General features: G+C 58.4%; 1 protein-coding gene across 3 annotated transcripts in view; it reads right to left on the minus strand.

Moving 5' to 3' along the window:
• Window positions 1-1,340: 1,340 nt before the first annotated feature.
• Window positions 1,341-21,498, minus strand: part of ZNF710 (zinc finger protein 710) — a 76,786-nt gene continuing 56,628 nt past the window's right edge. For 2 of the 3 annotated variants that reach the window (XM_059678063.1, XM_059678064.1), the window contains exons 3-5: window positions 10,648-12,146; window positions 6,944-7,135; window positions 5,630-6,054 (exon numbers count right to left, since the gene is read on the minus strand). In XM_059678063.1, the coding sequence (XP_059534046.1) occupies window positions 5,668-6,054; window positions 6,944-7,135; window positions 10,648-12,120 (2,052 nt within the window). In that variant the 5' untranslated portion in view covers window positions 12,121-12,146 and the 3' untranslated portion in view covers window positions 5,630-5,667. Of the gene's footprint in view, window positions 3,781-5,629; window positions 6,055-6,943; window positions 7,136-10,647; window positions 12,147-21,498 lie in introns of those variants that run through there. The other variant, XM_059678066.1, reaches the window with a different exon arrangement.

A 21,498-nucleotide genomic window follows, 5' to 3' on the forward strand; every position in this document is an offset into this window, starting at 1 on the left:
TGACCTGGAATCGAGCCGTGACCTCCTGGTTCCTGGGTCGATGCTTAAACCCTGAGCCACGCCGGCCGGGTCACCTCCTCCCTCCTTTAGCAAAACTAGAAGAGTAAGGTGAGCACATTTCTATGAAGTGAAATAGATCCAATTTACAGGGCTGTCCTTGTAGGACACTTTTCGTGTTAAAATGTCCTGGGGAAGAGTTGTCCCATAGTCACTTGATGAACAAATAGTTGGCAACCCCAAGTCCATTTCCCACACGTTGGGGGGACTCTCAGAGCTCCCGAAACCCAACAGTCGGGAACCTCGGTAGCTTTGAGATGGGCTGTAGCCACACACACACACACACACACACACACACACACACACACACACTGGCGCCCCCTTCTGTCCCAAGGGCCACTCTTCTTGGGTCGCCGCCCTGGGAGCCCAGGGCCCTGGGAAGAAAGGCCGGCGTGCTCACCCTGCTGGGCCCAGCTCCCGGGGGGAAGCTTGGGGTTTCCGGCCCCTCGTGCCCATCAGTAGCAAAGGGCTGGGGGCTCCCCAGAATGCACAGCCTCGGAAGCCCAGCTTGGCATGGTGAGCTGGCTTCTGCCCCAGGCCCTGCGGGTGGGCAAGGAGGGGAAGCGCTTTTCTCTGCCAGTGGTGGGAGTTCTGGGGCCTTGGTCCGCGCCCCCTCGCTTGGGCTTGGAGCAGCTCCCTGGGGGCGCCTGGCTCTGCCGGGGGTTCACTTTGGTGGGTGGGAAGGATGGTGTGGGTCTCCTCCAGTCCCCATAGAGCGATGCCCTGCTGGGTATGGCTGCAAAGCTTTTCTTTTTAAATATATTGTATTGATTTTTTTTTTTACAGAGAGGAAGGGAGAGAGTCAGAAACATCGATGAGAGAGAAACATCGATCAGCTGCCTCCTGCACACCCCCCACTGGGGACATGCCTACAACCAAGGTACATGCCCTCGACCGGAATCGAACCCGGGACCCTTCAGTCTGCAGACCGACGCTCTATCCACTGAGCCAAACCGGTCACGGCAAAGCTTTTCTTTTTTTAAAAAATATATATATTTACTGATTTCAGGGAGGAAGGGAAAGGGAGAGAGAGAGACATCAATGAGAGAGAATCATTGCTCGGCTGCCTCCTGCACGCCCCCGACTGGGGATCGAGCCCACAACCCCGGCGTGTGCCCTGACCGGAATTCAACCTCGACCTTCTGGTTGATATGTTGACTCTCAACCACGGAGTCACACCAGCTGGGGGGGGGGCTGCAACGCTTTGTTAGGGGTTCCTCCCGGGGGAGTGGGGAGGCCCAGGTCCCCGAGAACCACGAGAAGAAGCACTCGCAGTCGCCTCGCTAAAGAATATTCATTTATTTATAATTATTGCTAAGTAAACTTCTCTTTCCAACAGGAACATAGAAACACAGTAGGGCTTTGCACAAGTGGGGTTTCTAAACAGTTGGTTTGTATACACGTCAAAATAAGTTAGAATGAGTTTCCAAGTCACCCGGGAGGCCTCACACCTCCTTTGCTAAGGTTGGGGGCGAGGGGTGAGGACAGGAGCCTCGCCAAGACCACCCCCCGCCCCTCTCCCCCCACCCCCAGCTCAAATCGTGAGTTGTGCTGTCCCCTTCTCTTAGCTTCGCCCAGGTCCAAGGCACAGGGCCGGGGCATTCAAGTAACGAACTCGCAGGGGGCCGGCGGCCGGCCGGAAGGAGGGCCCCACCCCGGGGCCTGGACCTTCTCCCTTGGGTTTTCCGAGACCAAGGCCACTGCGCTGGCGGAGGGAGGAGGAGGAGGAGGAGGGGGAGGAGGAGGAGGAGGAGCAGGGTTCTTTTTGGTACCAGGGGAGAAAGACGTTGTGGGAAGAGGTAGTTTGCAGGGGTGATGCGTCTCAGCAGGAGAAAATGTCTTCTACAGTGATGGGGTCATCGCGGCGGGCACCGGGGGCCAGAGGGCCACACTTGGGGAGAGGCCCCCGTGGCCCCCAACTTCTCATCTGTTGCTTAGTGTGAGCTGCAGCAGAGAAGGAGGGGCCCCTGGCTGCCTGACCCCCGAGGCCGCCCTGTGCTCCCCTCAGTCCCCATCGCAGCCACCCTGAGGCCGGGCTGGGCCCTCCACTAAGGGACAGCCTTGGACGGGGGACAAAGGGGTCCCCCACCCCCAGCTGTTCCCCCCACCTGGTTCCTGGGCTGAAGTTGGTGGCTTCACCTCCTTCTGTGCCTTCGGGGGGGGGGGGGCAGCCCTGCCCGCCCTTCCCTCTGTGGGCGGGGTCTGGGTGCCTTGGTTCCTGAATGTGCTATTTCCCTGCTTGGGGCCTGCAGCCTCCAGTTCCAGGGGCAGGAGCCAGCTGCTGACCGAGCTCTGGCCTCTGGTGGGTGATGCAGAGCGCGTCACTGGCGAGGGGCTGGGTGGGGGTGGAGGGCCTGCCCCGTGCCTCCTCCTGCCTCCCACCCGCCTCCTGAGCCTCCCTGCCAGCAGCTGGGCCCCCAGGGCCAGAGCGCCCCCCCCCCGCCCCCCCCAAGTTTCGCCAGGCCAGGCGGCTCCAGGCTGGGGGTGGGCTTCCATTGGGGAAAAAGAAAACGGTCTCCATCAGAAAAGGTTATAGGCGACACAGAGTTGAAAAGGAAAAGCATGAGATAAATGACCTTCCAAAGACCCCCCCCCCCCCAAAAAAAATCTTTTTTCCCTCTATGGTCTTCATTTTCCTTTTTAAATGCTGCTGTTTCCGGGAGCCTGCAGACCCGGCTGTCCTCCCCTCAGCTCGGATACTTGTTCCACCTTAAATAAGACCAATGCTCCCGCCCCACCCCAGGCAGCCTCGCTCAAGGGGCCTCGGCCTGTCCTTGTGTGGCCGGACCATGGCGTGGCCGGCTCAGCTCGCACTGGGGACCCTGAGCTGGGACACTCTGTGTGTGGTGCCCCAGCTAAGACAGAACCGGGTGACGTCTGCCTAAACCCACCTTAGGGCGGTAAGAGGGGGGCCTGCTGGGAGTTGGCTGGAGAAGGCGTTCGCTGGGGGTGGGCTGCACCCTTGCTGTCCCGCCGGCCAGGCTGGGGCCCGCATGCGCACCTGGCTCCAGGGGGCGCTGGGGAGGCACCGGGAGGTAGAAGGCGGCGGGGCCTGCCTGGCTGTCAGGCAGGCAGGGTGGGGAAGACGGCTCTGGGCCTGGGCTGTTCCCAGCCCCGGGGCTCGTGGGTACGGGCGGGCAGTGCTGGCCAGCTGGGAGCCCCGACATCCCTGGAGGCAGGCAGGGGGGAACCAGGCCTGGCTCAGGCGATCCCTATTCCAGTGTCAGGAGCCCTGAGGGGCCATCGGCTCGGCCCTGCGCACCCTGGCTGCCCCAGCGCGGCTGGGCCTGGGGACCCCTGAGAACCTGTGCCCTGTGACCTGTCCCTTTCCCCGACCCTCCCACGGCAGCAGGCCCAGGTTCACGGCCGAGGCCAGTGGTACAGTCCATTTGGTCTACAAGTCCCTGGTGGTGCAAACGACTCCGTGTCGGGGGAGGGCTCCGGGCAGTGGGGCAGTAGCTCGATTCTCCGCTGCAGGAGCGCAGCCTGCAGCCCGCGGGTCTCACCCCCACGCCCAGGCCCCCCTCCCCCGGTGCCGGGCGGCCCAGCGTTGCTATAGCACGTTGTAGTAGGCCATCTCCTTCATGGCCTGCTCGGTGAGGACGCTGGCCTCGGCGCTGCCGTCCACGCCCGCGTACGCGTAGGCATTCTCCTCGAAGTCCTCCATCTCCTGCTGGCCGTCCAGCTCCGAGGGGTCGGTGCCCGTCAGCTCCATCATGGGGTCTGCAAGACAGGGGCACAGTTAGCCCCGACGCCACCTCTCCCCGGGAGGAGCCCGTCGCCCCCCACGCAGGAAGCGCGTGGCCTTTCTAAGGAAAGAACTTCCCAGTCACTGTTTCCACAGGATTCGCGGCGGCCTCCGCCTTGCCCCTCGGGGAGGCCCCAGGCACTTGTGGCTACTCTGATGGGTCATCAGACCTGAGCCCTCTGTGTGTTGCGGGGCGGGGGTGGGGGGGGTTGGGGGGGGGGGTGGAGGGGTGCAGGCCTGGCCTTGGCCTCTTGGTCCTGCCTCTACTGTCTCTCCTAAGCCACTAAACTTATTTCCCTTCTGCAGTGTTTCTCATGGGTCCCCTTTGCTGCACTGTGTCCGCTCTCGGCATCAGCAATCATTTAGCGCCTTCTGCATGCCGGGCACTGCACACACGTCAGCTCGTGAGTGCTCACAGCGACCCCAGTTAGGAGGCCAAAGGGCAGGCCAGAGAGGCTCGTCAGCTTGTCAGGGGGACCCAGCAAGTGCTGCCTGTTTCATCCTCTGACCTCCTGTAGCATGTGGATGCTTCTTATTTTATTTTATCTTATTGATTTGATAGGGAGAGCAACATTGATGTGCTGTTCCCCTTATTCATGGGTTACTTCTTACATGTGCCCTGACTGGGGATCGAACCCGCAACCTTGGGGTCGGGATGAGGCTCTAACCCACTGAGCTGCCCAGCCAGGGCCAGCATTTGCGCCTGAAGCCAGCTGTACCCAGTGGTCTCCCCGGGCCTTGCTCTCCAAGGACAGACACGCCCCCAGGAAAGGCTAACAAGGAGGAGGAGGCAAAAGCTCTAAGAGGCCTGTAATTTTATCCAACCGAAATCTTATTCTCATGCTCTTACTATCGGAACAAGAGCCAGACAGAAAACACACAGGAGGCCCGGGCTGTCTTCCAGTGAGTCACGGGAGGAGGTGGGGGGTGGGAGGGGGAAGCCCGGGGGATGATCTGGGGACCCCGGGAGGGTGGCCACCAGGGCTGGGGCTAAGCCTTAGTGTGCATTCTGCCCCTGCCCACCTCGGACATGGAAGTGTTTGGGGGAGAAATGGATCCCAGACTGGGGTACCCTGATAAGTCTAAGGCAGGGCTTTCAACTCCAGCCCGACTAACATTTGGGGCCATCATTGTTGGGGGGCCCGTCCTATGCGTTATAGGATGTTTAGCGGCATCCCCGGCCCCCGTCAGCTCCGTGCCAGTAGCATCACCCCAGTTGTGACAACCGAACACGGGCCAAACATCCCGGGGGAACTCCCCGCTCTGTTGAGAACCTCAGGTCTAGAGGGAAACCCCGCCCACCCTTGCCCAATGAACTCTTAGGATGAGGAAAGGCTGCCCTGTGAGTCCTCAGAAATGTGCTTGTTGGCTTCACAGAGCAAAGGGGGAGCAGGCTCTTCCTCTCCCACTGGGTGTGAAGGAGGAAGCGCACTGCCCTGAAGGCCACGGGCGGCCATCCTGGGCCCGTGAGGACAATCGCACTTTTTGCCTTGGCTGCCGGGAAGCTCAGCGCTCCCTTCTGCGCGCCCGCCAGACTTCCCCGCCAGACTTCCCACGGTGCACGTGGCGTTGGGACCTCACCTGGCTTCCCCTTCTCTCTCCAGATGCCATTTTCCCACTTGGTCATTTCCTTCCCGCCCCTTTATTTTACGTCATCTCTCAGTAATGAGAGACAGGATCGTTCCCGCGTGGTGTTGCCATTTGACGACACGGGTTACCTAACGTCTCCGTCCTTGAGCGTCCCCATCGGTAACACGGCGGCGATAACCACAGAGCCAACCTCACCTTCAGGGTCACGTGAGTGAATAAAGGCCTGGCACACAGTTCGCGCTCAATAAACGGCGTTCTTTTTATTGTATGGTTTACGTGAGCCCGCTTAAATCCTTTGAAGGATACACGAACATCCCGTCGTCGCCACCGCGGCCCTCCAGGGGGCCCCCTCTCCAGACCTGAGCCCACCCCAGCGAGGTCTCAGGCCTGGCCAGCCTCCCGCCGCCCCGAACGGGACAGGAGGCTCCAGCGTGCGCCGTGAGAGTCCCGCTCCTGGTCCGTCCGCTGCGCGTGGCCCACCCACCTTGGCTGTCCAGGCCGATGTCCATGACCCCGTGCTTGACCTTCATGTGCCGGCTCAGGTTGCCCTTGAGGTTGAACTTGCTGGAGCAGTAGGGGCACTTGAAGGGCTTGCTGCCCGCGTGCAGGTGCATGTGGCCCAGCAGGTTGTACATGCGGTTGAAGGACTTCCCGCACACCTGGGAGCAGACCAGGGCGCCGTCAGCCCCGGGGGTCCGCCCTCCTGAACCCCAGCCCCCGCCCACCTCCCTGGCCGGGCTGCGGTCCCACCCGCTACGGCCAGCGCCGGTTTCATTCTTGCCTATGTGACCCCTGAGAGGCAGAGACCCGAGCCTCCTCACCGGTCACTGTTCCTGGTTAGAAACCCAGAGTTCGGCCGAAACCGGTGTGGCTCAGTGGATAGAGCGTCGGCCTGCGGACTGAAAGGTCCCGGGTTCGATTCCGGTCAAGGGCATGTGTCTGGGTTGCGGGCACATCCCCAGTAGGGGGCGTGCAGGAGGCAGCTGGTCGATGTTTCTCTCTCATTGATGTTTCTGACTCTCTCTCTCTCCCTTCCTCTCTGTAAAAAATCAATTATGCCCTGACTGGTTTGGCTCAGTGGATAGAGCGTCGGCCTGCGGACTGAAAGGTCCCAGGTTCGATTCTGGTCAAGGGCATGTACCTGGGTTGCAGGCACATCCCCAGTAGGGGGTGTGCAGGAGGCAGCAGATCAATGTTTCTCTCTCATCGATGTTTCTAACTCTCTATCCCTCTCCCTTCCTCTCTGTAAGAAGTCAATAAAATATATTTTTTTTAAAAAATCAATTAAATATATTAAATTTTTAAAAAAAGAAAGAAACCCAGAGTTCGGATCGCCTGCTGCACCAAGTCCCCAGCCTGGGCTCTCTCCCTGTGGCTGCACCTTGACCTTCAACCCCCCCGCACCACCCACTCCCATCTCCCCAAAGCCCAGGCCCGGCGCCGACTGTATGCACTGCATACAGACGTGCCGCAGTCCTGCCGACTCCAGGCCGCCCAGGGGACAGGCCCACCTCGGAGGGGGGGGGGGGGGGCCTGCGGGCCGGGTACCTTGCATTTGAATGGCTTCACTGGCGAGTGTACAATCATGTGGGTCTTGAGGGTCTGCTTCTGCACAAAGGTCTTGAAGCAGATGTGGCACTGGTAGGGCCGGACGCTGGTGTGGATCAGCATGTGCCGCTTCATGTTCGCCTGCAGCGTGAACTCCCGGCCACACACCTCGCACTTGAACTCCTTCACACCCTGTGAGGGGGGGGCGGGGGGGAGGCAATGGTCAGGGCCACAGGACGGGCACAGCCTCTGTGGGGACCAGAGAGGGTCAGAGCGTCTCTACAGCTTCTGGGAAATGACTTCCTGGGGGGGTGTTCCAAACAGGAGCCACTTGTTTAGAATGCCGGGCAGGGCCACCACCTCCAGGAAGCCTTCCGGTGTTCACTGGGCAGAGACGGGCCTGGGCCTTATTTATTTTTTATTAGTCCTCACCTGAGGGTTTTTTTTATAACATATTTTTATTGATTTCAGAATATATTTTTATTGATTTCAGAGAGGAAGGGAGAGGGAGGGAGAGAGAGAAACATCAACGATGAGAGAGTATCATGGATCGGCTGCCTCCTGCACGCCCCACACTGGGGATCGAGCCCGAAACCTGGGCATGTGCCCCGACCAGGCGTTGAACCGTGACCTCCTGGTCCATAGCTCGACGCTCAACCACTGAGCCACACCGGCTGGCCAGCCCCTAGGACATTTTCCCATTGATTTTTGGAGAAAGTGCAATGCAGGGGGAGAGACAGAGAGGAACATCGATGTGAGAGAGACACATCGATTGGTTGCCTCCTGTATGCGCCCCGATCAGGGCCGGGGATCTAGCCTGCAACCGACGTATGTGCCCTTGACCGGAATCAAACCCGGGATCCGTCAGTCCACTGGCTGACGCTCTATCCACTGAGCCAAACCAGCTAGGGCTGGCTGGGCCTTATTGTTCCTACCTACACACCTGCTGTCTCCTGCTCTCCAGGCAAATGTTTTAGTTCATTCATGGATTTGTTGGTTCATTCAGCAGCCATTTACCAGGCACCTCCTACAAACCAGCATCACACCAGGCATCCGGGCCTTTGGCCAAGACACACAGCCGTAGCCTGGTGGCTGTGGTCTCTTTCCTCAGATCCAGGATGTGTACATGGGTTTTTCTCCCAAGTGCATCCTTCAGAGTGGTCTTTTCAGACCACTTCAGAGACCCCTTCGGGAATATGATGAAAGGTATGGCCGCCTCAGGAAAAGTGACACTCGCGTCTGTGTTGAATTTAGACCAGCGGTTCTCAACCTGTGGGTTGCGACCCCTTTGGCGGTCGAATGCCCCTTTCACAGGGGTCGCCTAAGACCATCCTGCATATCAGATATTTACATGACGATTCATCACAGTAGCAACATGACAGTTATGAAGTAACAACGAAAATAATTTATGGTTGGGTCCCAACATGAGGAACTGTATTGAAAGGGCCAGAAGGTTGAGAACCACTGATATAGACCCTTCAAACTCTCACTGACCGTGAGAGAGAGTTTTCCAACAAATAATTCTTGCTGAATGAACAGCCGCTCAGGCCGCTCCCTGGAGATTCCCATTCAGTGGGAGTTTCAGTCCCAACAGGTTCCCAAAGCAACGCCTATCACTGATGAGGTTTGGGACAGTCAGCGCCAGGGACAAGGACTCCAGGGAAACGCTCTGGTTTGGGTTGTTCACCTTGCTTTGCCAGGGTCTGGAGGTGGCCCCAGAGCAGAACAGGGTGCTGAGGGCACAGGGGGTCCACTTCGTTGTCTGGGGAGAAACGTTAGGACAAAACTTGGGGGCCAGTCTCTTTGCTAGAACCCCAGTGGGACAGACATGTTTCTGTGGTTACAGCTGCAGTCCCAACCACTGTTCTGTACAGAGTTTCCGACCATAATGTAACGGTTCCTGTGTATTTCTCTTAGCAGGCAGGGCCGTGGCTCACGTCTTAGAGCAGTGGTTCTCAACCTTCCGAATGCCGCGACCCTTTCATACAGTTCCTCATGTTGTGGTGACCCCCAAGTTCATGGTGACAAGTTGAACATAATGAAAGCATCGTGATTCATCACAAAAACAATATGTAATTATAGATGTGTTTTTCCGATGGTCTTAGGCGACCCCTGGGAAAGGGTCGTTCGACCCCCCAAAGGGGTCGCGACCCACAGGTTGAGAACCACTGTCTTATAGGCTCGCTGGAGACTCAGAAGATTGTGTATGACCACCAGGGGGCCCTGCCCTTTGGGAACTGGGTCTGCAAGTGCTGTACACATTGAGGCTGATGTGAGGAATGTTTTCCAATCGGATTCGCCTTTGATTTTTGCTCTCAGCCTTTCTTCACTGTATTATTTATCCCTTAACACTCTGCAGACAGGTGGGACTTTTAGGAGAAGAGAAAGATAAGATGGCAACTCTCGCCCAGGAACTTACCCCTCTTCACTCCCACCCCCTGCAGACACCAATAACCAGTCATCTGGTTTTTACTTGGGGCACATTCCCCGTTTACGGCTGAGCCCCTATTCAGCTTCAGAATCCTGAACATTATGCTCTTGGCAGCTACACCAACCGACGGGCGGGGGCACCTGCATTGAAACCTACAAGTCATTTTTGCTCTGTTGGAAAAGCTTCCCAGGTCTGGAGGGGGCGCTGGGGGGAGTGGGGCGCGGGGAGGGAGCTGGGCTCCTGGCCTGGCAGTCTGTTGCTCCCCCCTCACTGTCATGTCCACTGTGAGAACTCCAAGGCCACCATCATGAGGAGAGGAAGCTCTGTGCACAGCAGCTTCAATGTATGCAGTTGGCTGATCTGGGGTGGAAACCACAGGCCAGCCCTGGGTTTGCTCAGTGGATAGAGCATCGGCCTGCGTGCGGACTGCAGGGTCCCGGGGTTCGATTCCGGTCAAGGGCACATGCCCAGCTTGTGGGCTCGATCCCCAGTGTGGGGCGTGCAGGAGGCAGCCGGTCATTGATTCTCATCATTAATGTTTCTATCTCTCCCTCTCCCTTCCTCTCTCTACGAAATCAATAAAAATAAATAAATAAAATTTTCTCAAACGTAAGTCAGGTTTTACTATTTAAAAGACAATTAAATTCTGCCCTGGCTGATGTGGTTCAATGGTTAGAGTGCCATCCCATGCACTGAAGGGTCTCCTGTTGGATTCCTGGACAGGGGCCAGAGGCAGGCTGCGGGTTCAATCCCGCTTTTGGGGCACATGCGGGAGGCAACCAACAGATATTTCTCTCTCCCTTCCTCTCTCTCTCGAATCAATGAAAAACAACCCCAAACTATATTCTTGGGTGAGGAATTTTTTTTTAAAGGCAACTAATTTAAATTATGTATACTAGTATTTTCCTGAATATGTAAGTATAAAACTAAGGTTCCATGCCCTGACCGGTTTGGCTCAGTGGATAGAGCCTCCGCCTGCGGACTGAAGGGTCCCAGGTTCGATTCTGGTCAAGGGCATGTACCTTGGTTGTGGGCACATCCCCAGTGGGGGGCGTGCAGGAGGCAGCCGGTCAACGATTCTCTCTCACCATTGATGTTTCTCTCTCTCTCTCCCCCTCTCCCTTCCTCTCTGAAATCAATAGAAATAATATATTAAAAATAAATAACTGTTCATCTGTGAACCAACTCTATTACGGCCTCAAGGAAGGGACAGGAGAGGGCGGAGCCAGGGGGGAGGCGGAGGGAGACGCAGGGGGGTGGGGGTCGGGCGTACCTTGTGGGTGAGCGAGTGCTGCTTGAGGTGGTGGACCTGGCTGAACTCCATGCCGCACTCGGTGCACACGAAGGGCCGCACGTTCTGGTGCTTGAGCATGTGGTTCTGCAGCTGGCTGCGGTAGTGGAAGGACTTGTCGCACTCGAGGCACTGGTAGAGGGTGGGGCCCTGGTGGGAGGCCAGGTGGCGCTTGAGCTGCGTCAGCGTGGAGAAATCCAGGCCGCACTCCACGCACACGTGGCAGCGGCCGCTCTCGTGCTTGACCTCGTGGGCCTTGAGCTCGCTGGGGTAGGCGAAGCCGCGGCCGCAGAAGTGGCAGCTGTAGGGCTTGACCTCGGAGTGCAGCAGCATGTGGCGCTTGAGGTGGCTGGTCTGCGTGAAGGCCTTGTGGCACACCTGGCACTTGTGGGGCCGCGTGCCCTGGTGCGTGAGCAGGTGCGTCTGCAGGTGGCTGGGCTGCTTGAAGAGCTTGCTGCAGTGCGGGCAGGAGTGCGGCTTGATGCCGTTGTGGCCCAGGATGTGCGTCACCAGGTTGTACTTGGACGTGTAGGACTTCTCGCACATGCGGCACTGCCAGCGCTTCTGCCGGTCGCCCGCCTCCACCAGGTACGAGTCGTCGATCTGCACGTTGATGTCCAGCCGGTCCAGCTGCGCCTTCTTGTGCCGCTCGGCCGTGGAGCCGGCCGCGTCCGCCTCCAGCTCGCCCGCCTCCTGCCACGCGAAGCCCTCCGGCTTCAGGGGCTCCGGGGACCCCACGGCGGGCGCCTCAGGGTCGCTCAGCGCGGCCAGGTGCGGCGGCGGCGGCGGCGGCTCGAAGCCGCACTCGGCGGGCAAGGCGTCGGGCCCCGGCAGCGCCAGGCTGGGCTCCGGGAAGACCTCCCGGGCGGGATCGGGGAAGTGGGGGGCGTAGGGGGCCAGGTCCAGCTCTGGCCGCGGGGCTCGGGGCAGGGGCCGCAGCGGCCGGGGCTTGCGGCTGAAGGCGCTGAGGTCGATCATCTTGACGGCGCTGCTCTGCACCAGGGACTCGCCGCCGCCGCCGCCGGCCACCTCGGCGGGGACCTCCACGGGGCCCGCGTCCTGGTCATCGCCGGGCACCGACACCTCGTAGACCTCCTGCTCCTCCTCCTCCTCTATCTTCTCAAACTTGACCTTGGGCACCAGGCGCACCGGCGGCCGCGTCTTCCGCCGCGTGTGCTTCTCGAAGGCCGCCTCCACCTCCAGCACCTCCTCCTCCGCCGGCTCCTCCAGGGCGCGCCCGTTGCAGGCGAGCGGGTAGCCGTCGGGGTCCGGGGGCCCCGGCTCCCCCAGGGAAGCCGCGGACAGCTCGGGGCCCAGGTCCGGGTAGAAGGCCTCGGCGCTGATGGTGGCTCCGAAGAGCTCATTTTCCGAGACCAGGCCCAGCACGGCAGCCTGGGCCAGGGACAGCACCACCACCGCGTCCGTCTGGGTCCCTGAGTCCATGAAGCCCTCCATCCCTGGGCGGGGCTAGGAGGGCATCGCTGTGGGGGAGGGGAGAAGGGGGCGTTAGTGCTGGGGGCTCAGAGGACAGACAGACACACCGCAGGCAAGGGATGGGCCACCTTGGGGGGGGGGGTCTCTGACCTCTTCCTACTCCTGCCTTGGGGAACCGGACACAATCACCGGGAGCAGGGACACCCTCCGTGTCTCCGCCCATCTCCGCCTCCCCGTGGGATTCTGGGTAAGCCCCGCCCCCGCGCTGGCCTCAGCCTTCCCATCTGTAAAGTGGGGAGGCTGGGTTTCCGCAGCGATTTCCAAACGATGCCCGGCGTGTCCCGCGGGAGTCCTGCGGAAAGCACACCCAAGTCTCGCAGAAATTAAAGATGCTTCTGTTTTGAAAAGCCGACTTTAGAAAAAAAAAAACCCACATAGACTCAATTGTACACACAGTGGGACACCCCACGCCGACCCTCCGCGGCCCCAGCGGCTATGTTGCCTAGGCGATGCATTTCGCCCAGACCTTGGGACTACAGTGAGGTGTTACACCACTGTCACCCTTCGCGGCGGCTTGTCCATGTGAATGACGTGTTTTGGTTTTGCGGGGAATAGAGATTGGGCAAAAACAAGGCAACACCCAAAATAAATGAGGTGCCAGGGCCGACCGCAGACGGCGGCTCCCACCGATCACCCCTCATGCTCAATGACGTGTCCCTCCCAGGAGTAGCTAAACGTTACACATTTAAATAGCCACATGTATACCGATGAAAATGACCGCTTTTTGCTGATTTGTGCACTGGAATTCCACGTAAGGTCCGAGTTGAAGGAAGCACCCAGCAGACGCTGAGTTACAAGCCCGGGAAGGCGCTCAGCTCCTCCCAAAGCCCTCAGCAGATGTAAAGAATCCCTCTGGAATGAAGGCACCCGCCCCCAAGTCACAGCCACACGCGCCCATCTAACAGGTTCTTTAAAAAGCCAATGTGGCCCTAGCCTGTTTGGCTCAGTGGATAGAGCGTCGGCCTGCGGACTGAAGGGCCCCAGGTTCAATTCCCGGTCAGGGCACATGCCTGGGTTGCCAGCTCGAACCCCAGTGGGGGGCCTGCAGGAGGCAGCTGATCCTTGATTCTCTCTCATCATTGATGTTTCTCTCTTTCTCCCTCTCCCTTCCTCTCTATTTCATAGTAAAAAAAAAAAAAAAAGTCAGCCGTAACCAGTTTGGCTCAGTGGATAGAGCGTCGGCCTGAGGACTGAAAGGTCCCAGGTTCGATTCCGGTCAAGGGCATGTACCTGGGTTGCGGGCACATCCCCCGTAGGGAGTGTGCAGGAGGCAGCTGATCGATGTTTCTCTCTTATCGATGTTTCTAACTCTCTAGCCTTCTCCCTTCCTCTCTGTAAAAAATCAATAAAATATATTTAAAAAAAAAGTCAATGTGCCCACCAAACCCCAGGTGCATGGGCGCCCTACCTTCCCATGGGCTGGGTGGGGCGGGGCGGGGCCTCCCACCCTTGGGCCCTTCTCCCAAACCTGCTGAGCTCCTGGCTCCTCCCACCAGCCTCCCAGGCTCTTCTCAAATTCCACCTGTTCCTGGACTTCCCTGCCCTCCCCGCCAGGCCAGTGCCCTGATGTGGGAGGGCCTCCTCCAGGGCCTGCGCTTGATCCTCATGAATTCACCCCCCACCCGCCGCTCAGAGCCTGGCACATGGGAGGCCCGCCATAGGAAGGAGAAGGACAACACTGGGGTGGCTGGTGCCCGCCTGGCCTGCTTCCCTCCCAGGGCCACGGTTGGCGGGTTGGCGCCGGGCCCATGAGAGGCCCTTCCTCAGGAAACAGGCTCCGGCTGGGTGTCTCCCTCCCCCCCACAGGCCAGCGGAGCCTCCCCTTCCTGAAGCCGCTAAAAATAAACCGCCCCAGACAGGAACGTAGCCTCCTGGAAATGGACACGAAAGACTAAGTCCAGCGGTTCTCAACCTGTGGGTCGCGACCCCTTTGGCGGCCGAACGGCCCTTTCACAGGGGTCGCCTAAGACCGTCCTGCATATCAGATATTTACGCGACGATTCATCACAGCAGCAACATGACCGTGATGATGCAGCCACGAAAATAATGTTATGGTTGGGACACAGCATGAGGAACTGTATTTAAAGGGCCAGCAGGTTGAGAACCTCTGGGTCACTAAACTATGAAGCGTGAAGTGGGGCTCTTGTGGAAGGGGGGCCCAAGGGAACAAAGCTCAGGGTTCACCCCCAACCCCCTGTTGGAAAGTCGGGCAGCTCAGCCTCAAGTCTAAGCTGCCACTTACAAGTGACTGAGCAATGTCATTTCAAAGGCACTTCCGTGCCTCAGTCTCCCCATCTGAAAATGGGGATGAAAGTCCTAGGTTGTAACTCAGGTGAAGGGGCTCGGCTCCTTGCAAAGCCCTCAGCGGATATAAAGAATCCCTCTTGCCCGGCCGGTGTGGCTCAGTGGTTGAGCGTCGACCTATGAACCAGGAGGTCAGGGTTCGATTCCCTGTCAGGGCACATGCCCGGGTTGCAGGCTCAATTCCCAGTGCGGGGCGTGCAGGAGGCAGCCAGTCAATGATTCTCTCTCGTCATTGATGTTTCTATCTCTCTCTCTCCCTCTCCCTTCCTCTCTGAAGTCAATAAAAACATTAAAAAACAACAATCACTCTTATTGTCTGCCTTTGGAAGGAGCCTTTTCTTTTTTATTTTTTTTTTAAATCCTCACCCGAGGATATTTTTCCATTGATTTTTAGGGAGAGTGGAAGAGAGAGGGAAAGACAGAGAGATAGACATCGATTGGTTGCCTCCTGCACGAGCCCTGACCAGGGCCCCGGGCCAGGGAGAAGCCTGCAACCATGGTATGTGCCCTTGACCGGAATCGAACCTGGGACCCTTTGGTCTTCAGGCCAACGCTCTATCCACTGAGCCACACCGGCCAGGGCTGGGAGGAGCCTTTTCTGATGAAGATTACAGAGCTGAGGGACTTCTCCACTCCGGGGCCCCGAGTCCAGCAAAGGTTTGGGGGACTCTGCAGACAACCTCTAGAACAGAGAACCCACGCGTCCATTTGTGCAACAAATACTATTTGCTCAGTCCCTGCTCTGGGTCTGGCCCTGTGCCTGGAGATGCAGGCGGTGAGGCCGGGGAGGGGGAAAGGGGAGGGGGCGTCCTCCCCGAGTCCACAGAGGAGACCCCTGTGCCACCACAGCCCCCCTGTGGGGCGCGTCACTGCCTCCGGCCACAGCGACCCGTCTGACACAGCACCCAGCTGCACCCAGACAGCACCCAGCGGCACCGGGACAGCACCCACCTGCTGTGGGTTTGGGCAGACAAGGAGCTCAGCATTTTCTCTAGACTTCCCCCATGGCAAGGCCCGTGGGAGAGGGGCAGGCAGGGAGGAACTGACCCTCCATAGCAGATCCCATGCTGGGCACTCGGCCCTGAGATCTGAGTTCGAATCCGCACTTGGCCCTTTTGTAGCCGGGGCATCCCAGTGCATCTCGAGCCTCAGTTTCCTCATCTCTATGGACCGGGGTCTCCATGGAGATGGAGGTGTCCATTCCACCTCAATGGATGGAGGTCTCCATTCCATCTCTATGGACGAAGGCCCCTATTTCGTCTCTAGGGGGAAGTGAGGAAATCAGAGTAAATGTCAGTCCCCTTCCCTGTCCGTGCCTCCTGGGCCCCGGCACCTGGCACCACCCCTCTCCTGGCAGCCACCTCAAGGCAATGGAAGCAGAGAATCTGTTAACATCACTCTAGGCCGACGAGCCTGTGAAAAAGTCAGCCAGCACCGGCCCGTGGGCCCGGGAACCCATGTCTGGGACGGTCCCTCCAGGGAGGGTAGTCGTGTACTTTACCTTCTAGGAGTGAAAGGGGTCACTCCTAACAGGGACCCCAGGACCCCAGCCAGGCACAAGCCAAGCCTCCCCCGCCCCCCACCACCTCCCCGCCAACCAGGTATCCCCTCCCTACGGTAACGGGCAGGTGGTGGTGACGCTGGGGCTGAGGATCAGAGGTGTTTCGGTGTCAGGAGCCTGTCCCTGGGTGTAAGGGGACCTGCCCAAGGCCTCGCTCTTGAGGGATTCGTGCCCAAGTGAGTGGGGGGTGGGGGGAGGGGGGGAGACCCAGGTGCAGAAGAGCTAGCTTTGCTTTACGGAGTGTTCTCCCAGGGGAGCCATCCTATATAATAAAAGGCTAATATGCAAATTGTCCCCTAAGGCCGTGGCCGGCAAACTGTGGCTCGCGAGCCACATGCGGCTCTTTGGCCCCTTGAGTGTGGCTCTTCCTAAGCCTTAGGAGGACCCTAATTATGTGAATAACAGTGTACCCATCTATATAGTTTAAGTTTAAAAAATGTGGCTCTCAAAAGAAATTTCAGTCGTTGTACTGTTGATATTTGGCTCTGTTGACTCATGAGTTTGCCGACCACTGGCCTAGGGAGTTCGACCGACCGGGAGTCCGACCCTCGCTATGAGGTGTGCTGACCACTGGGGGCGGGGTGGGGTGGGGCAGAATGAAGGCATCGCTGGCCAGGCCTAGGGACCCTACCCGTGCACGGATTTCATGCACCAGGCCTCTAGTTTAATCATTAAACAACTGCATGGGTAGGGGTGAGCGTGGTGTGCACCCCATTTCACAGCCCAGGGACCGGGCGTCTATTCATGTTCTCCGGGGGGCCCTGTCCCTGCAGGCAGAGAGGGCTCTGCATGAGGTGGGCCCCATCACTGTGCAACCTGGGAGGTCGGGTCCGGCTCTGAGCCCAGCCTCAGCCCCAGGTTCCCCAGGTGCTGCCCTGCTCCCCGCAGGTGGGGAGAAGCCAGTGGGCCCGCCCTGCAAGCACTTCCACGCTGCCCTGCTCACTGGTGCAGCCGGCAGGCTGTGTGTGTGTGTGTGTGTGTGCACGCGCGTGTGTAGGAAGGGCTCTGTTTGTTGAGACAGAGGCCAAGAGAAAGAAGACCGGGGAAATCTAATTTGCCTGCATTCCGCATGCGTGTTCTGTCTGTCGCACATGGAAATGACGAGTGGGAAGCTGGGGGCTCTGCAGCCCCGATGTCCCTCTTCCTCCCCCTCCTGGGCCATCCTTTTGGTCCCCAAATCCCCCCGCACCTGGTTCCTTCTCCTAGGCTACGCCCCTCCTGTTTTGGGCCCTGGCACGGGGCTGCCCAGGGCAGGAGGCGAGCGAGCCTGCCAGGCTCTCACCCCCTGCGTGCCAGGGCAGGCCCGTCTGTCCTCCGCCCAGGGCCCCCTTGTGGCACCTCCCTTCTGGGGCGAGGCCTCTCCTCACCACGGGTACTTGGGGCTCAGAGCAAAGCTGGGCACAGTGTCCAAGGGGGAGAGGAGCTCAGCCGGCCCTTGGCTTGGAGACGCCGGGTGTCCATCCGATGCAGGAGGCATCGCCTCCATGGGCACCAGCGTCCCCAGGGCCCCAGGGCGCAGAAAGAGGAAACGGCGAAGGCAGGGAAATAGAGGAAATGGAATAGCTGCCTGATTATAGTTTAAAGACTTGTGCGGGGAGTGGGGGAGGGAGGCCACAGCAGAGGGAGAGGGAAGAGAGAGAGAATGAAGAGACAGGGAAGGGGGAGGGGCAGCCTTGGTAAGAGGGGAGGCGGAAAGGAGGGAGGGAGGGAGGGAGGGAAAGAAAAGGAGAGAAAGGAGCTGTGGAGGCCAAGAAACAAAAGCAGAGGTGGCGAGGGGAGGAGATGGCGGTGCGGTGACTCCAGAGCCCAGGGCTGCCCCATTTCTCAGGGTTCAGCGTCACCCCGTCTTGGGCCTGAGCGCCAGGCCAGCCCCAGGGGAGGGACCAGAGTCCCAGGGCTGAGCCCCAGCAGAAAGCCTCCCCTCCCCCAGGCAGGCCCCAGAGCTCTCCCCCGCTGCTTCATCCACTGCTACACACACCCACCCCCACTCCTCGAATGAATGAATGACTGGCCTGCGGGGTGACCCTGGACAAGCTCATCGGGGTCTTGATTTCCTCGTCTGTAAAGTGGGCACAAGAGGCTTCTTGGACCCTTGAGGGCGGGTTAATCCCTGGCCCTGTGGCCTGTCAGGGGTCCCCTCCCCAGGATGCCACCGCACCTCCTCTCACCCCGAGCTCCTTGTCCCTTCACTGGGAACCCGCCAGGCACCCCTGCTCTGACAGCAAGGGAGGGTGGGGAGCTCGGGCGGCCAGTGGCCTGGACCGCAGACACAGGCGGTGGGTAGAGCTCGGTGGAAGAAACAACAGGACCTGCCTAGTCTTTTGGTTGTTGTTAATCCTCACCCGAGGATATTTTTCCATTGATTTTTAGGGAGAGTGGGAGAGAGAGGGAAAGACAGAGAGAAACATCGATGTGAGAGAAACACATCGATTGGTTGCCTCCTGCACATGCCCCGACCAGGGCCCCGGCCGGGGAGGAGCCTGCAACTGAGGTTCGTGCCCTTGACCGGAATCGAACCCAGGACCCACTGATCTGCAGGCCGACGCTCTATCCACTGAACCACACCGGCCAGGGCAGGTAGGACCTGCCTATTCTTTGATTCACTTCCACCAACAACAACTCAAAAACCAGCTGAAGGCATCGGAAGTCTTGGGGGCTCCTGCCAACCCAGCCTGGAGATGACCCCACGCACGGCCATTGATCGATGTGCTTTGGTGGCTATTTTGGAGGTTCTAGCCGGTGCCCGCCGCTGCTGGGGGGACGGGGTTGCCCCTGGATCCCCCCATCTGGGCTGGGAACCCCCGGGCGGCTCAGAGGCTGTGATCTCGTTCTGCAACCGAATCATTGATTCAACACACGGTGACTGGGTGCCTCGCCGGTGCTGGTCCTGGTCTGGGTCGTGAGGCCACAGTGGGAACCAAACCAAGACCCCAAACTTAGGGGATTCGTCTCAGTCAACAGTTGAGGCACCAGGATGGTTGGGAGCCAGGAGGTGCCGGTGGGTGGGGTGGGGGTTGCAGGTCAGGACCCAGGAGGGCAACAGAGGGTCCCACTTCTTGGCCTGGTGCTTGGGGCCTCTGGGATCTGGCCGAGCTTCACTTCCTGCCCTGTCACCTGTCACCAGCTGTCCTGTTGGGGTGTGTGTGTGGGGGGGTGGGGCAGGGGTGTCCTTTGTCACTCAGGAGCCCCAGGCTCCCAGAGAAGGTGAAACTGCAGGGGGCGGGGCGGGGAGCTGGGCCCAGGGAGGGGACAGGAAGTCCCAGGGAGGGACATGGCTATGAAAAACACTCGTGGGCTCCAACGTGTAGCCAAGCCACCCTCTGTCTCCTCTGCTGCCTGCCTCACCGTAGACTTAAAGGTAAACTCCGGCCCTAGTTGGTTTGGCTCAGTGAATAGAGCGTCGGCCTGTGGACTGAAGGGTCCTGGGTTCGATTCCAGTCAAGGGCACGTGCCCGGGTTGCCGACTGGATCCCCAATGTGGGGCGCGCAAGAGGCAGCCGACCCATGATTCTCTCTCATCACTGACTTTTTAAAAAATATATATTTTATGGATTTTTTGCAGAGAGGAAGGGAGAGAGATAGAGAGTCAGAAACATCGATGAGAGAGAAACATCGATCAGCTGCCTCCTGCACATCTCCTACTGGGGTTGAGCCCGCAACCCAGGTACATGCCCTTGACCAGAATCGAACCTGGGACCTTTCAGTCTCCAGGCTGACGCTCTATACACTGAGCCAAACCGGTTTCAGCTCATCATTGATATTCTTCTCTCTCTCTCCCTCCCTTCCTCTCTGAAATCAATCAATCAATATATATATATATATATATTTTAATTTTATTTTTAATTTTTTTTAAAGGTAAACTCATCTCACATCCCCAGAAAGGAAGAGGAAGCAAAAGCCAAAGCCGGAGGCTTGTGCAAACCTCAGGCTCCCGCGCAGTCTCACTTCTGCAAGGAATGGGGCGGTCACGGGTGGCCAGGGGAAGTGTGGGAATCTCTCTGAGAGAGGATTCTCTCTGCCTCAGCTTCCCCTTTCCTCCGTGGGCAGATCTGCTGAGCCACCAGTGCAGGATCAACCCACGGGGGAGCCCGAGGATCGCCGTGCCGGCCACTTCTCTCTATGGACAAGGACGCTGAGGCGTAAGGATCGGAAGGGACAGGTCCAAGGCCGCACAGTGACTGGTGAACAAGGACTAGAATCAGGTTGCTGGCCTAGACGCTGACCCTCAGCCACGTGTCCTGTCGGGCTAAGGTCCCCAACCAGCTCCACCTGACCCTCTCTCCCCTCCCAGGGCTGTTTCCTGCCTCAGGGCCCTTGCACAGGCTGATCCCTCGGCCAGTGCTGATCCCTTCCCTGCACTGGGTGAATAGCCCCATCTGGTAGATTCAGTGTAGCCTCTGGGACAGGGCGAGGGCCGCTTCCACAGCCTCGGAACGGAACGGCAGGTTAATTGTATGTGGGACTTGGCTGGGCCGTCGTGGTACACAGCTGTTTGGTCAAAACACTAATGTCGGTGTTGCTGTGAGCTACTTGGAGATTATTACCCTTTTTTTAAAAAAAAAAATCCTCATCCGAGGATATTTTTTCTATTGATTTTTTAAAAATATATTTTATTGATTTTTTACAGAGAGGAAGGGAGAGGGATAGAGAGTTAGAAACATCGATGAGAGAGAAACATCGACCAGCTGCCTCCTGCACACCCCCTACTGGGGATGTGCCCGCAACCAAGGTACATGCCCTTGACCGGAATCGAACCTGGGACCCTTGAGTCTGCAGGCCGACGCTCTATACACTGAGCCAAACCGGCTAGGGCTCTATTGATTTTTAGAGAGCGTGGAAGGGACAGAGAAGGAAGGGGGAGAGAGAGAAACATTGATGTGAGAGAGACACATCAATTGGTTGCCTCCCACACGCATCCTGACCGGGGCCAGGGATTTAGCCTGCAACGGAGGTACGTGCCCTTGATCGGGAATCGAACCTGTGACCCTAGGGTCTGAGGGCCAACGCTAACCACTGAGAAAACGGGCTAAAGCTATTACCCTTCTTTTTTTTTTTTAATATATCTTTTTTTTAAAAAATATATTTTATTGCTTTTTTACAGAGAGGAAGGGAGAGAGATAGAGAGAGTTAGAAACATCAATGAGAGAGAAACATTGATCAGCTGCCTCCTGCACATCTCCCACTAGGGACCGAGCCCACAACCCAGGCACATGCCCTTGACCGGAGTCGAACCTGGGACCCTTCAGTCCGCAGGCCGACGCTCTATCCACTGAGCCAAACTGGTTTCGGCTCTTTTTTTTATTTCAGAGAGAAAGGGAGAGGGATAGAGAAATAGAAACATCAATAATGAGAGAGAACCATTGATTGGCTGCCTCCTGCATGCCCCTACTAGGGACCGAGCCCACAACCCAGGCATGTGCCCTTGACTGGAATCGAACCCAGGACCCTTCAGTCTGCAGGCCGACGCTCTATCC

Source organism: Myotis daubentonii, chromosome 21 (assembly GCF_963259705.1).
Source record: "Myotis daubentonii chromosome 21, mMyoDau2.1, whole genome shotgun sequence".
Classification (NCBI taxonomy): Eukaryota; Metazoa; Chordata; class Mammalia; order Chiroptera; family Vespertilionidae; genus Myotis; species Myotis daubentonii.